The 15,626-nt window shown below is 41.2% G+C and overlaps 1 protein-coding gene across 1 annotated transcript; it reads left to right on the top strand.

The window, feature by feature from the left end:
* Nucleotides 1–8,035: 8,035 nt before the first annotated feature.
* DEFB108B (defensin beta 108B) lies at nt 8,036–14,805 on the top strand. Its single transcript, XM_053578365.1, has 2 exons — nt 8,036–8,093; nt 14,636–14,805. The coding sequence occupies exons 1-2, from the start codon at nt 8,036–8,038 to the stop codon at nt 14,803–14,805; spliced, it is 228 nt and encodes a 75-aa protein (XP_053434340.1).
* Nucleotides 14,806–15,626: the final 821 nt, after the last annotated feature.

The following is a 15,626-nucleotide window of genomic DNA, read 5'->3' as shown; positions in this document are numbered from 1 at the left end:
TGGACTCCCGCATGGGGGACAGCGCCTTTGCCTCCTCAGGTGGCTGCGACAGTACCAAGGGGAGGCACGGGCCTCGTGAATGCATGGTTACATTGGCCGGGAAGGCAGCCCACCCGAAAGTGGAGCTAGTCCGGTTGAAAAAGCGAAAACTCACCTTTGACCCCGTGACTAGACAGATCAAAACTCTGACCCAGAAGCAGCCAGAGTGGACAGACAGCCCAGTGCACACGGAGTGGCCCAGGGCGGAGCTGGAGCGGCCAGAGGACAAGGCCAAGGCCAGCCTCCCCAGCCCCTTCCAACTGAAGAGCTGCAAGGAGTTGTCTCGCAAGGAGATGACCCCGTTGGACCTCGGCCTCCAGATCAGCCTGCTCCCATCCTGGTCCTCTGCAAGCCCGCATGCCCCTGGGGCCCACCCCTTGGTGCCCCAGTACCTGAACCAGGAAGAGAACACCCGGCCAGGGGCCCCACAGCGCCAGGTGTTGGTGCCTCAGGCCCCGCCCACGGACCTACCAGGGCTGACCCGGGAGGTCACACGGGACGATCTCCACAGAATCCAGGCCCGCCAATGGCCAGGGGTGAATGGGTGTCAGGACACACAGGGCAAGTGGTACAACTGGACCCAATGCATATCGGTGGACAGGGAGGACGGCAGCCGGCCCTTGACTATTCTGCCTTATGTCTGCCTGGACTGACCAGCCTCTCACCCTCACCTCCTTTCCTGGCATCTTGACATTTCAGTGATGTCAATAGAGTTAAAGATTCCTGCATTTGCAAATATAGGTATCAGCTGGTTAGGATGCATGGAAGTGGTACTAGACCAAGACTGACCCATGCCTCCACCACACCACAGTACACTTAACTCTGCCTGCCATCATGAAAACCCTTATCTTAGCTCTACCTGCCAGCATGAAAGTGGTACTACACCAAGACTGACCCATGCCTCCACCACACCACAGTACACTTAATTCTGTCTGAGGTCATGAAAACCCTTATCTTAGATCTACCTTCCAACATGATCCTGTGAAAAAGGGAGGGTGAGAACGTTGTAGGTACATGTTGGATGGCCACTGTGAATGTGCAAAGGGATTCCCTTGGGATTCCAGGACCTAGCTCTGAGAAGAGGATTATTGGATCGACACCTGAATCTCAGAGGCTAGGGTGCTGGCTACATACACTAGAGCTGGTGGGTTTGAATCTGGCCTGGGCCTGCCAAACAACAATGACAACTACAACAACAAAATAGCTGAGCACTGTGGCGGGTGCCTGTAGTCCCAGCCACTTGGGAGGCTGAGACAAGAGAATTACTTAAGCCCAAGAGTGAGGTCTACCCGAGTCTACCCAAGTCTTGATGTGAGGTTTCTGTGCTAAGAGATTTTCAGCATGAATTCACTGTGTCTGTGTTCCTCTTGCCAAACATTCTACTCCTCCTAGATTGCTGTGTCAACTGCACTCCTGTCAAAAGGTAAAATGAGGAGGAATCCAGTGAAAGGATCTAGAGCGGCTTTCATGCCAAACCCGGAGCAGCTCGGGGAACCAGAGAAGCTTAGATGGACTCGGGGGCTGCTGTGTCATCAGGAAACACGTAGGGACAGGAAATGGAAGTACCATCAGCCAAGGCTTCCTTGGTTTCTGCTCCCAGCTTGGCCTGGTTCCATCAGCCAGCGACTGGGATTGATGAAGCTCTGTGGCTGTAACTGACCTAGTTTCAGTTATCTCTTAAGAGAGTATGTTCCTAAGGTGGACTCTGCACATATTCACCTACTAATTTAGGTTGTGATTCCTTACGGAAGGGAATGATTGCATCATTTTCTCAATCCTAGTAAGGATAATCCAGCACTTTTGCATTCTATCATAGGAAATTCACACTGCAGAAAGGCCATGTGGTTGCTGCCTTTGTGAAAAAGCTTATATTCATAGCTGTCATCTCATGAGCTACTTCACTTTCACACTGGAGAGAAACCATGTAACTGGGACATATATGGAAAAGACTTCTGTCAAAGATTGGCGTTAGATCCCACCAGAGAATTAACAATGGAGAGGAATCTGAGGAATGCCATCTATGTGGGAAAATGTTTAGTACACATGGGATAAAGCACCGTGGAGAGAAGCCACGAAATATCATCAAGGTGGGACATTACATGGTGCACGTTCTGACCTTAGAAAGCATAAGAGAATTCATACTGGAGAGAAGCCATATGAATGCCATCTATGAGAGGCAGGCTATAGTCAAGGGTATCACCTCAGGCAATGTGAGGCAGTTCACAGGAGAAAGAAACTAAAGAATATCTTCAGAAAATGTTTTGACATTAGATGACATGTCATCTATCTAACAGAACCTTTATACAAAGATTTGGCCTTAGAAACCAATTCAAATTCAACATGGCATGAATCTATGTCAACGTCGCTTATGTGGGAAAACCTTCACTTCAACCTCTGGCCTTAGATTACATGGAAAAGTCACACTGGACATAAATCATACCAATTCCACCTTGTGAGGAAAGCCTTCATTCAACACACGAACCTTAGACAACCTGAGGCAATTCACACAAAGAGAAAATTAAGAATGTCTGCAGAAAATTTTTAGTGTTAGATAAAATGGTATTATCAATGATGGAGGTAAGAACTGTTGAAGAGAATAGATCCGTAACTTTAACACTTAAATACAACAGATGCCTTCCATGTTGAAGAAATACGGTAAACACTATGGATGAATACTTAGTTATTCTTATTTCTCACTTGGTATACAGGAATTCATATGGAGGAGAGTCCATATATCTGATAACAATGTGCCATTAATCTGATTATATGTGACTCAGGAAACCTTAAACCATGTATGTAATTAATTGTAAGGTATTCAGCAACAGCTCTGACTGCAGACACTAAAGCAGGTGTAGGAGAGATACCCTATATCTGTAATTCAGAGGAGACTGTCACAGTGTATTGTTTATTAATAGGAGAAAACTCCACCTGGGAGAACTGTCCTGTAGATAAAAGGAAACAATATTGTAGCAAGCACCAGGCTTGGCATGTGCCAGAAAAGTCTGTGGTAAATGGTTGCTAAGACGAGAAATAGGTGAACAAAGTCTTTATGGGGGCATTGGACTCTCTCCAGACATAACCATTACTTGATACAAAAGAAGGTATGAAAGCAAATGTCATGAGAAATCCTTTACTCAGAGAACAACACCTCTGACATTTGTGAGCTTTCACATGGGGTGAAACACTCTTAATGCCACAAAAGTAGGGAAGTCTTCAGTGAGCCTGTATTTCTTTGGTAACATTTAAGTTTCCCAAATTGAGGTAATTATCAGTACTAGAATCCACATGGAGAAATTGCCCGCTAGATTTCAGGTCAGAAAAGTGGGCTGGGGCAAAGAGGTAGACTCTAAAAACAGACTTTTAACATAATTTAGCACATAACTCAGAATTCTGTGAAAATGGCTACTCATTACAAATGTGGCACATAAATGCTTTGATCTGGAAATACTGAATGCAGACTGATGTAAGAAATTACATTGGACATTTTTTCCAATAAATCAATACTTGCAAGTGTTGAAGGACTCAAACCTGAAAATCTAATAGTTTGATAAAGTTTGAGTTAAGTTTTATGTATTTTTTTTTTTTTTTGTGGTTTTTGGCCGGGGCTGGGTTTGAACCCGCCACCTCCGGCATATGGGACCGGCGTCCTACTCACTGAGCCACAGGCGCCGCCCAAGTTTTATGTATTTTAATAGGTAGATTGCATCAGCACTCCCTGCTGTGTGAGTAGAGTCAGGAGCCCTGGGTGAGTCTCTCCTGATTTCAACAGCTTCATCTACACAGCACAACTTCCCTTATTCCACCTTCTCCCCAAAACCACTTGTGTCTGTTCAGCCCCAGTTTGGACACTTCAGGAGTCTTCAGCCCAAGTTTATCAAAGACAACTTGGGGGCAATATCAAAGACATCTGCTAGAAAGCACTGTTTTGTCTCTCTCCCTGTGAGAAGCTTCCTGGGGCCAGAGACTATGGCAACTCTGCTCTCCTACACCACAGATAGCTCCTTGGATTTTGTCCTCAAAGCCTCTCTGAGTGAGGTTGGGAGTTGATGTCATGATAACCCACATTTTATTCAGGTCAGTCCTGAGTCATGACACAGACAGGGACACAGCTGTGTCTCCATTACTGCTGCCCAGAAGGTAAAACATCCATGTAGAAAAGAGCCCAACCTCTCGGCCAACACACAAGCCCTTCTTCCATTTGAGTCGATGTCGCTTTCCACAAGTGAAGTGAACGTTCTGACAAAGTCTGCGTCACTGCTTTGATCCCCAGCTCAGAAACGTGTTGTCCTTCAAATGTATCGTCCTTTAACATCAAACCTAATACTAAAGGGAAAATTTCCCAGGATACAACTGGGATGACTGGAGGTTCTCACAACCTGGCAAGATCCCCAAACAATGGGCCTCCTGAGGCCAATTAAATGGACACATCCTTGGGTGACATTGACACATCACATTATTTTCAACAATCTCCACAGTGATCCTACCCAGCGCCCAGGGTTTACGTCCAGTCATGTAGGTCCCAGAGGAACAACCAAATCAAACCCTTGGCAGCCTAGGCTGAAGAATTTACAGTTTTATTTCCTTCTTAAAACACTTCATTTCCCCCACCCTGTAGCTGACAGCAGCTGTAGTCCCGACGCGCTCTCCGATGTCCTAACTGTGCTGTAGACACAGGAGTGGACGGTGAGAAAGGCTTAGGGGCATCTCCGCACCGTGAAAGGGTCACACAGAATTCTCCTATGCAACCTCCTCTTCCATTCCCATAGAAGGAATCACTCCTCTTTTGTATTCTGACCAAGCCTTTCCCTTCTTTCTGTCCACTTTGATCAAGACAGAAGATACGTGCTGCATTTCCGTTAGAACTTCCAAAACTACAGGACTGAAAATCTGAACATCGCACAAGCCATGCCTTGCACTGCCACCCCACTGTCGGTAGAGGGCGCGTCAGCCTGGCATTTCTGACCATGAAGGCGCATGCGCGCTCGTCCAGCGGACTTGGACCTCAGGGTCCAAAGGGAGGAAGAAGCTTTGGGAAGAGATCCGTGAATGCAGAGGAGGCAGCTTCGCTGCAGGGTCACCCAGGTATTTTTCCCTGAGGAGCAATAAATGTTTTTATTTTCTGGGCTATTCCTATGTGTTTCATTCCTTCTGCTATAAAATTTATAGCAGCAAATATATTGACACATATATTTATTGAGGTTTTTAATAGAGAATCCAAACAGGCTATGATGTTCGTCCCTACCTCTGACGCCCCACTTTTAGTTTGACTGCAAAAAACCCCAGAAAACAAAAAACTGAATATATAAAAATAAATTTCTGGAGACTCAAAAGGAGCAGAAACACATCAACAATCGTGAGACAAATACACAGAATATCAGGACCTTCTGGAACAATAATTTAAGGGTAGAGCAGTGCCCGACTGACCCCTATTGAAGCCCAAGAAGAGAAACAGAAACCCCACATACCTGTACCCCTTTTCCTGTACTTTGTCAAAGAATTTATAATCTTAAAATAATTGTTAATTCTGAATTCAGGTAGTGAGTGGTCCATCTGAGAGACCTTTAGATGACTGTACACATGGAAATTTTGTGGATTTGCCATTCATTAAAAATAGTCAAATACAGCATTGATCCAATCATGAGGGCAAAGCACCTATCAACACTATTGCATGGGAGATAAGTTTGTAATATGTGAATATTAGAGGACATATTCAAAGAACAGCATCTGGATGCTAAAGTTAGAAAATAAAACTACAGCCTCATATCCCTGAGGAACACATATTTTAAAAAATCCTCACAAGATCTTAATAAGCTGAATTAAATGACACACTTGTTTAAATGACTCATCATGATCACATTGGATTTATCCCAGGGACGCAAGGACTGGTCTATATGTTCCAATATGATTCCACCCATGGCAAGTTCCGTGGCACATTCAAGGCTGAGAAGGGCAAGCTTATCATCGATGGACATCCCATACCATCTTCCAGGCCCTCAGCTGCTGGCATGCCCTTGCCTACTCAGGCCCCCACCCCACTGAGAATCTCCCCCTGGCACAGTTTCCACACCAGACCCGCTGAAGAATGGGAGGGGCCTAGGGAGCCCCACCTTGTCATGTAACATCAATAAAGATCCCTGTACTCAGAAAAAAAAAAAATGAGTTCAAAAATTTGTATAGATCCAGGGAGAAAAGCTGAATAGCTAAAGCAACCTTGCAGAAGAACAAAGCTGGAGGCATCACACTCCCTGAGTTCAAAATATATTATAAAGCCATAGTAACCAAAACAGTATGATAACTGGCATAAAACACACATACTGACCAATGGAACTGCCCAGAAATAAACCTAAGCATTTTATAGTTCATTGATTTTTTACAAAGGAACTAAGGACACCAAATGAGGAAATAACAGTCTCTTTTAACAAATGGTATTAGAAAACTTAATATCCTGGGGCGGCGCTTGTCGCTCAGTGAGTAGGGCACGGGCCCCATATACCGAGGGTGGCGGGTTCAAACCCAGCCCCGGCCAAACTGCAACCAAAAAACAGCCGGGCATTGTGGCAGATGCCTGTAGTCCCAGCTGCTCGGGAGGCTGAGGCAAGAGAATCGCGTAAGCCCAAGAGCTAGAGGTTGCTGTGAGTCCTGTGATGTCATGGCACTCTACCGAGGGTGGTACAGTGAGACTCTGTCTCTACAAAAAAAAAAAAAAAAAACTTAATATCCATGCGCAGACAAAAGAGTTAAACTCTTATTTCACATCATATACAAAAAAAAATCAACTCAAAATGGATTGCAGACTTAAATATGAGCTCTGAAACTGCAAAGAAGAAGAAAACATGGGAAAAGCTCTGTGACATTGGCCTAAGCAATAATTTGTCGGATAGAATTTCACAAGCACAGGCAATAAAAGCAAAAACAGACAAACGAGATAGCATCATACTAGAAAGGAAAACAAGCAAAGGATACTATTAACAGAGTGAAGACACAGCCCGTGGACTGGGGAAAATATTTGCAAAGCTGTCATCTTATAGAGGGCTGATACTCAAAATAAATAAGGAACTCAATTCAACAGCAAGAAAACAAATAATCAGATTTAAAAATGGGCAAAAGATATGAACAGGCATTTCTCAAAAAAAAAAAAAAGAAAAGATATGAATGGCTAATAGATAATATGAAGAAAATGCTCACCATTTCTAATCATGAAAGAAATGCAAATTAACACCATGAAATATCACTTCTCGCCTGTTAGAATGGCTATTAAGAAAATGACAAATGATAACAAATGTTGGCAAGGATGTGGAGAAAAGGAAACCCGTGTACGCTGTTAGTGAGAATGTAGGTCAGAACAGCCATTTTACTCTCCCAGTATTGATCCACTTGATGAAAAAGATTTGAAAGGAAATCACCACATGATTCAACTCCCTCCTCAGCTCTGAAAAGTACATCATTGTTCTAGCAAATAAGAAGCTCACACATTCGTGAGGGAGGCAATATACATTCAGTAAGCCAACACACAAAGCAACAAGCACTATACCACAAGGGAAACTCTACAGGGGTTCAGATCAGGAGCAAGTAGGGTGAGCAGAGTCTGGTAAAGTCTGGGAAGTATTCACTAACAAAATGTCTAGTCACCAACTACACCAACTGGTTTCTCAATACCGCCTAATCTGTCAATTAACATAGCCCAGTGTTTATTCACAAACTTTAATCTTTTGCCAAAACGCTTGTAGCTTATGTTCCTATTTAGCAAGGTTTCTGGTCAAAACTGTGCACCCACATCCTTCTAATGAACTGAATGTCCAACAAAACAAGGACTCGCAGTCTCCCCATGAATGCCGTTCAACATACACAGAGCCCCTCTGTCCACTGAGTATCACTAATGGGGTACAGACAGGCACTTATTATCCAGACAAAAACATTTGGCTGGTGCCAGACAGCCACCAACGGAGGTGTTCTCTGCCTCCTGGAAATGAAGCCAAGCTTTCTCCTCCCTGCAGCCATGAAGATCCCAGTCTTCCTCTTTACCATTCTCTTCTTTATGAGCCAACTTCTACCAGGTAACAAAATAGAGTTTGCAGAACCTAGTAAGAGTAGAATGCCTGAGACCTTAGAGCAGTGGTTCTCAACCTTCCTAATGTTGCAACCCTTTAATACAGTTCCTCATCTTGTGGTGACCCCCAACCACAAAATTATTTTCGTTGCTACTTCATAACTGTAATTTTGCTATTGTTATGAATCATAATGTAAATATCTGATATGTAGGAGACCCCCCAAGGGGGTCACGACCCACAGGTTGAGAACCGCTGCCTTAGAGGGATCCAATATCCAAAGCAAAATCACCATGACCTATGACCAAAAAGGGCATTTCACGGGAAATCTGGAAGACCCTTTGGCTGAGACTCCTGAAGCCATCTGATTCATTCATTAGTACTCCATAGAAAATCTGTTAGAAGAAATGAATGCAAATGTGTTTCAGGTGCTTGAAGCCCTCTTTACTCCATCACTAAATGTGAATTTAGGCAGGTTTACTCACAGTTTCTAGATCTTGACAAGAAACAGAAAAAATAGGGCATTATTCTACTAAATACTTGTCTCTAAAACTCCTTCACTTTCTTTCAGCAAAGGTTATTTATCTTAACTCAGTAGCACAGGAGCTATTCCAAAGCCATAGTGGGTTCAGGCAAAAGAGTTTGGTGGGGTGACTCTCCTTGAAAAGATTACTGTAATCTAAGAAATCTCCAACTCATTGCCCTGTAATACTGTTGATCCCTTGGGCTTGATTTTGTCCCTTAAGGCTTCATCCAATTCCTGGATTTCCCTCTCCCTTTTCGATGTCTAGTCATCTAATGTAAAACTTAAACACAGGAAGCAGAGATTAACCTGCAGCAAAGTGTATTCTTCTGCATCCAGCATGCATGCAGGAGTCACAGGTGCAGGACACCTTGCACAGACACGCTTTGAAGGAGTATGTAAAGGGCTAGTGTTTACCCCAAGAAGTAACCAGGTATCCAAAAAAGGTCAGAGAACTTTCTGGAACTCCCGAATATGCAGATGAAGAAAGAAAGAGAGGGAAAAAAGGAGGAAGAGGAAAAGGAGAAGAAGAAACGTATGCCTTACATGAGGTGGAATATCTCACTATCTTTTATCTTTTCCTAGAATTCAGGACCTTTGGGTTTGGGAAGGAGTCAGAAAGTGACCATAGATGTGTGAGAAGGTGGGCAATTCTTTTTTATTTTCAGCGACTGCCAATGGCTATGCTTTATGTTTTTTGCAAAAAAAAAAAAAAAAAAAAGGACATTGCCCTAAGTTTACAAGATAAAATATAAAGAGAGGTATGCCTATTCTTGATGAATGCAGACCTTCCTATCTTGATCTATGACAGTAAGTTCAGAAGGACTACACAGTGCTAATGGGAAGCACATAGCTCAGGTTTGGGAGATGAGGGACAGTTTGTGAGAAAATGCCCGTTTTGCTTCAGGAAAACTAATCTGGAAGAAGTAGAAGGACAAGATTGAATTGAGGAGAGAACAGAGTAGGAAACAAGTTCAGTTTTTCAGATATTGGTTAAGCATCCACCGTATATGGGAACCTAGAAGGAAATAAGCAAAGAACGAAAACATATGACCTTTGACTCCCAAGAATCCATAGGTTTTGATTGCTGTACAGCCTGGTGGAAAGTTAGCAAACTCCTAAAACACAGCATTGGCAGAGGATGAAAAGAGGTTTTATGAATGAGAAATACCAGAGAAGTAATGTATGACCACAAAAAAAGCCAAAAGTAAACAAGGCTGGCAAGCTGAAGGCAAAGCCTTAAGTGATCCTGATCACAGAGGCAGGTTTGGGAAGGAGAATCATGGGAACAATTGAGTATTAAGAGTCTTTGAGGGGTGGCGCCTGTGGCTCAGTAAGTAGGCCACCAGCCCCATATACCGAGGGTGGCAGGTTCGGACCTGGCCCCGGCCAAACTGCAACAACAAAAGAGAGTCTTTGAGCCATCCATCCCACCTTTTCTGCTGCATCTTTCCCTTGGTAATACTCTGTGTGTGGGTGTCTGTCTTGTGACTTGGCATATGTGTGAAGTATATCCTCTATCCCACATTCCACATGGGCTTGGGGATAAGTGACAGGCTGATGTGGAACTATACCCCCATAGAAGGGGTTAAGCTTCTCCATCACATTTCGAAGAGCTAAGATGTGAGAGTCTCATTGAACATTTTATAAATTACCTTTAAAAAGCTTTCATTTTTGTTAAGGGAAGAGTACGTAGTTTTTAAACAAACACAAAAGTGTATTTTTAAACATAGAACTGTTAACCTTGTTACCATTAGCAAAGAAGCTATGATAACTGCAGACGCTGTGAAATAATTCAGGGACAAGATTCTAAAAGGCCTTAAAGATGATGCAGTTCATTATTCTTGCCTTATGGACAGAAGAAATTAAGGCCTTAAAAAGTGAAGTGCCTCCCTTGAGACTGGGTTCAATATCAGAATTAAGCTTTCTCTTCACCTCCTGGCTTGTTCTATATGTTCCTCTGCTGTGCTGTTTCCTTTGCATGACTCCCCAAAGACTAGTCAAAGGTGACACCATCTCTAGTTATAACATAGTTAACTCAGTAGCACACAAAACTGGTGACTTCAACTTTGAAGATAATCATCCTTATGATTACTAAAGACCCGTCTGATCAGCACTTATTGAGCAATCACCCTTGCTAAGCATATGCGTTTGACTTTAAAACTAAATTTAGAATATTGATATTTTAAAATATATGTTTTGCATCCATATTCCCAGAAAATTGATGTTTTTTTTTTTTTGGCTTTTTTTTTTGAGGCAGAATCTTCACTTTGTCACCCTTGGTAGAGTGCCATGGCATCATAGCTCACACCGACCTCAAACTCTTGGGCTCAAATGATCCTCTTGCCTTAGCCTCCCAAGTAACTGGGACTACAGGTACCCACCAGAATGCCCAACTGTCTTTAGAGATGGGGTCTTGCTCCAGCTTAGGCTGGTCTTGAACTCCTGAGCTCAGGCAATCCACCAGCCTTTGTCTCCCAGAGTGCTGGGATTACAGGTGTGAGCCACTGCACCCAGTCCAAAATTGATGCTTTTAACAAAGATCTAAAAATTCCAAATTTAGAAAACCTAATTTACTCTTTTTTTTGTTTGTTTTCATAGTCATTCAATTAAAATGGAGCCAAACAGGAACACAACAAGACTAGAGAAGGAAATGCAGGAAGCTGCTAAAGAAAGCAGTCTACAAGGAAGCTAGGGTCCTCTCCAGTGGTCCTTAGGTGGACATTTGCCACAGGACTGTTTTTAAAGGCAGAGGGAGGAAAGGAAGAGGAGAGGAGAATACAGACAGGGATGAAGAAGGGGGAAAACATGGGGCTTAGAGTGCCCAGGCATTAGCTCTGTCTCTCTCACCTTCCTCACTAGATCACTAGGTGATCTTGGGCAAATTTCTTCCTTTCCCTTGATCTCGTTTCCTCATCTATCAGGTAAGTGACTGAACAAATAATCTGAAATGTATATTGCAACTCTAACATTTTTTCTAAAGCCAATAGCTGGAAATGACAGTATGCCCACAATATGCAGTATGCAAGGTTCAATAGCCAAGAACAAACTGAAAACAACAACAACAACAAAAAAACCCCTAAAACACCCATAATGAGGTTCAGCACCTGTGCACAGTGGTTATGGTGCCAGCCATATACACCTGGGCTGGCGGGTTTGAACCTGGCCTGCTAAACAACAATGACAACTGCAACAAAAAATAGCAAGGTGTTGTGGTGGGCGCCTGTAGTCCCAGCTACTTGGGAAGCTGAGGCAAGCAAATTGCTTAAGCCCAAGAGTTTGAGTTTGCTGTGAGCTGTGACAGCACTGCACTCTACTGAGGGTGACATAGTGAGACTCTGTCAATAAATAAATAAATAAAAACACCCATAATGAGACTTGGATTCTTATAAATGAACAGCACACCATATTTTGACCAAGCTCCTTTATTATTTGAAAATTTAAGCTCAATAGAATCCTCAAAGAACTGAAAATATATCTTCCATTTGATTCCTCAATCCCATTAGTAGGTATCTACCCAAGAGGAAAAAAGTATCATTTTATCATAAGGACATTTGTACTGGATTATTTATCACAGCTCAGTTTATAATTATCGAGATGTAGAATGAACCCAAGTGCCCATCAACCTATGAATGAATTAATAAACTGTGGTCTATGTATACCATAGAATATTTTAAAAAGATGAAGAGTTTATGTCTTTTGTATTAACCTAGATGGAATTGGAGAACTTTCTCCCTAGCAAAGAATTACAAGAATGGAAAAGCAAGTATTCAATATTAATGCAAAGCCAGTATATGAACAAATGTATGCCCACAGAAGAGAAAAACTCAAATTGAAGTTGGGGCAAGAGGAGAGGCGGGAATAAGAAAAGGGGAGGAAGGACAGGGATTGTTGTGCTCTCCCCTAACAGGTACAATGTAAAGGTACATGGCGCACCCCCTGGGTGGGGAGCACAACTGCATCAGGGACTTCACCTAACAAATGCAAACATTGTAACCTAATCATTTGTAAACTCATTAATCTGAAATAAAAACAATTTAAGCTCAATAGAGTCAGCTGTAGCAAAATAGCACACATGTGAATTGACAGAAATAACAAATTTCTGCACACATTACAGGATGGAAAATAGCTATGTCTTAATCACTTATTTCTCAGTAATGTACTGAATACCTATTACAAGCCAAAACTTGAGTTGGATTCCGACATAAGAATAAGGTGTGATTCCTGCCCTCTAGAAATTCATCTTCAAGAATCAAGGTCAGATGTTATACCCATGGAAAAAGTTCTACCACAGAGAGATGGTCAAGTGTGACTTACCAGATATCGCAAGACATGGCAACGGTTCATCCTTTATAAAATACTAATCTTTAAAAAAAAACAACGAATCTCTTATGATTCTTTTATATGCAGAAGGCCATTTCAGCCTGAGATAAATTGGCTCCATATATATATATATATATATATATATATATATATATATATATATATATATATATATATATAGCACTTGACTAGTTACAGGCAAAAGGGAATATTAAGCTTGGGAATAAAAAAACTGAAATTTCAGCTGGTTTATACCAAGTCCTTAACACTTAGAATAATCATTGATTTCTTTTAAGAAATGTACACTTAAGGTGGCGCCTGTTGCTCTGTAGATAGGGCGCTGGCCACATACACCCAAGCTGGCGGCTTCGAACCTGGCCTGGGCCAGCTAAAACAATGACAACTGCAACAAAAAAATAGCCAGGTGTTGTGGCAGGTGCCTGTAGTCCCAGCTACTTGGGAGGCTGAGGCAAGAGAATTGCTTAAGCCCAAGAGTTTGAGGTTGCTGTGAGCTATGAGGCCTGTATCAAGGGCAAGAAAATGAGCATATGATAGGTATTCAGTACATTACTGAGAAAGAAAGGAAAGAAATGTACACTTAAAATCATTTTCCCAGTTCACATTTTAGGAAAGTATGGTTTTGCATATTTGATCATTATATCCATCAACTAATTGACTTGTGATAATTGAATTAAATTCAATCAAATTCATTTGCATTTCAGTTCAATTCAACAGGAATTCACAGAGTATAATAAATGATGTGGAGTCATTTAAAACTATTTAAGAATTAGTCTTTGTGTTCCAGAACAGAAAAAATTAGAAGCTCTGGTCTGATACCCATCCTCTGTTCAGCAAAGAGCTACAGAGGCCATCATTGAAATGGGTCACTTTGTTACATATGGACACTGCTCAGAATTAAACTGCTTTCGAAACTGTGGGCCATCTTCAGAACAGTGATATCTTAGCACATAAATCAAATATTATTCAATGTTTTAACAAATATATTTGTTCAACCTTTAAGAAGAACTCTAACATTTCACTCTTAATGTGTGTAGTGGTGTCTAGAGCAAGATTGCAACCTCAAAACTAAAGAAATGAAGCCACAGGAAGTAACAAATACTGACAGAGGCATATTTATGTGTTATGTATGTAGGAAAATTGTTTCCTAGAAAAATACCCTCTCACTTTATTTAAAGTATACTATCTTTAGATCTGTATTTCAGTTCCACTTTTGAAAGATATATATATTATAATCTATCATAATAAATATTTACTTGGAAATACATATATATGGAAAGAAAGCACTGGGGAGTAAGGGAGACATTTTTCTTCTCTAAAAACTTTCTTCTACTCTAGGAAAATCAGCACTACAAGACATCATTTTTAAAATTAATCTCCCCCATCAGTGATAGAAGATAAAAAATAGTAAGACAAATAAACTGGAGTGTACATGGTCTAGAACCTAAAAAGGGGGAGAGGGCTGCTCAGCTTCAACTTTTGTGCACCCAACATTATCAGATTTTTCAAGAATGCCAAAAAACTTTTGTATAACAGCAGATTATTAGGTGTTGGTTTAAGAAATCAAAAAACACAACAAAAAAATCCACATAAGATTGTTTTCAAACATTGCCTCTCACTGACAGGTAATCCAATTAAAATTCAGGGAGACTAATAAATAGTTGCAATTATCCTCTTTTGTGTACAGCCAGGGGCAGATTCAAGGAGATCTGTGAACGTCCAGATGGCTCCTGCCAGGATTTCTGCATTGAAACAGAAATCCACGTTGGGAGATGTTTAAATGACCAATATTGCTGCCTGCCCCTGGGACATCAACCTGGAATTGACAGCACTACACCCAGCAAGAACCAAAGCTGAAGACTTTTCTTTATTTGAATGATTTATAGTCTCTTTCTCTTTGTTCTTTTTTCCCCATAGGGATTCTTAGTGGGTCCTCAATAAAGAATAAAGCAAAGCTACCAAGCAAAAAACTTATTTAAAAATTCATATTATATATTATCACTTGATTACTGTTCGGTTTCCTGTAAAATCCATCCTTTTATCTGATTTGGATGAACTCCTGGTTGAACATGACCTGGGGGTGGGGGGCTGAGGACATAAAGACCTAAGTAGGTTAGAAGTAAAAAAGATGAAAAAAAGAAAAACATGTAAATACTAATGAAAATAAAGTTGTAATTGTTATTTGAATATCAGATAAAATAAAGTCATGGATTATTAACAGGGACATGGAAGAATATTACTTAATAGTAACAAGGTTAATTTATCAAGAAGTTGTAAAAATCTCAAATATATTGTGCATCTAACAAATTTTTAAAATACATGAAGCAAAAAAAAGGAAGAGGAGAAATAGCTAAATATATACTTAAAGAAGTTGACATTTCTCTTTCAGTCATGAATAAAGGACACAAATTCAGTAAGGATAGAAGAGTTGAAAAAATACTAACTGTTAACCTAACGAATATTTACAGAAAACTTCACATATCAATAGCAGAATAAACATTCTTTTCAAGTGTGCCTTTACCAATAATAGACCATATTCTGGCTCATAAAGGAAGTATTAAAATAAAATGATCCAAGTCACACAAAGCATGTTCTGTGACCTTAATAGACTTAAACAACAAATTAACACTCAATATTTTTAAAATTCTCAACTATCTGGAAACTAAACAACAAAACTT

Source organism: Nycticebus coucang, chromosome 24, assembly GCF_027406575.1.
Source record: "Nycticebus coucang isolate mNycCou1 chromosome 24, mNycCou1.pri, whole genome shotgun sequence".
Lineage (NCBI taxonomy): Eukaryota > Metazoa > Chordata > Mammalia > Primates > Lorisidae > Nycticebus > Nycticebus coucang.
This window is presented reverse-complemented; position numbering and strand designations above follow the sequence as displayed.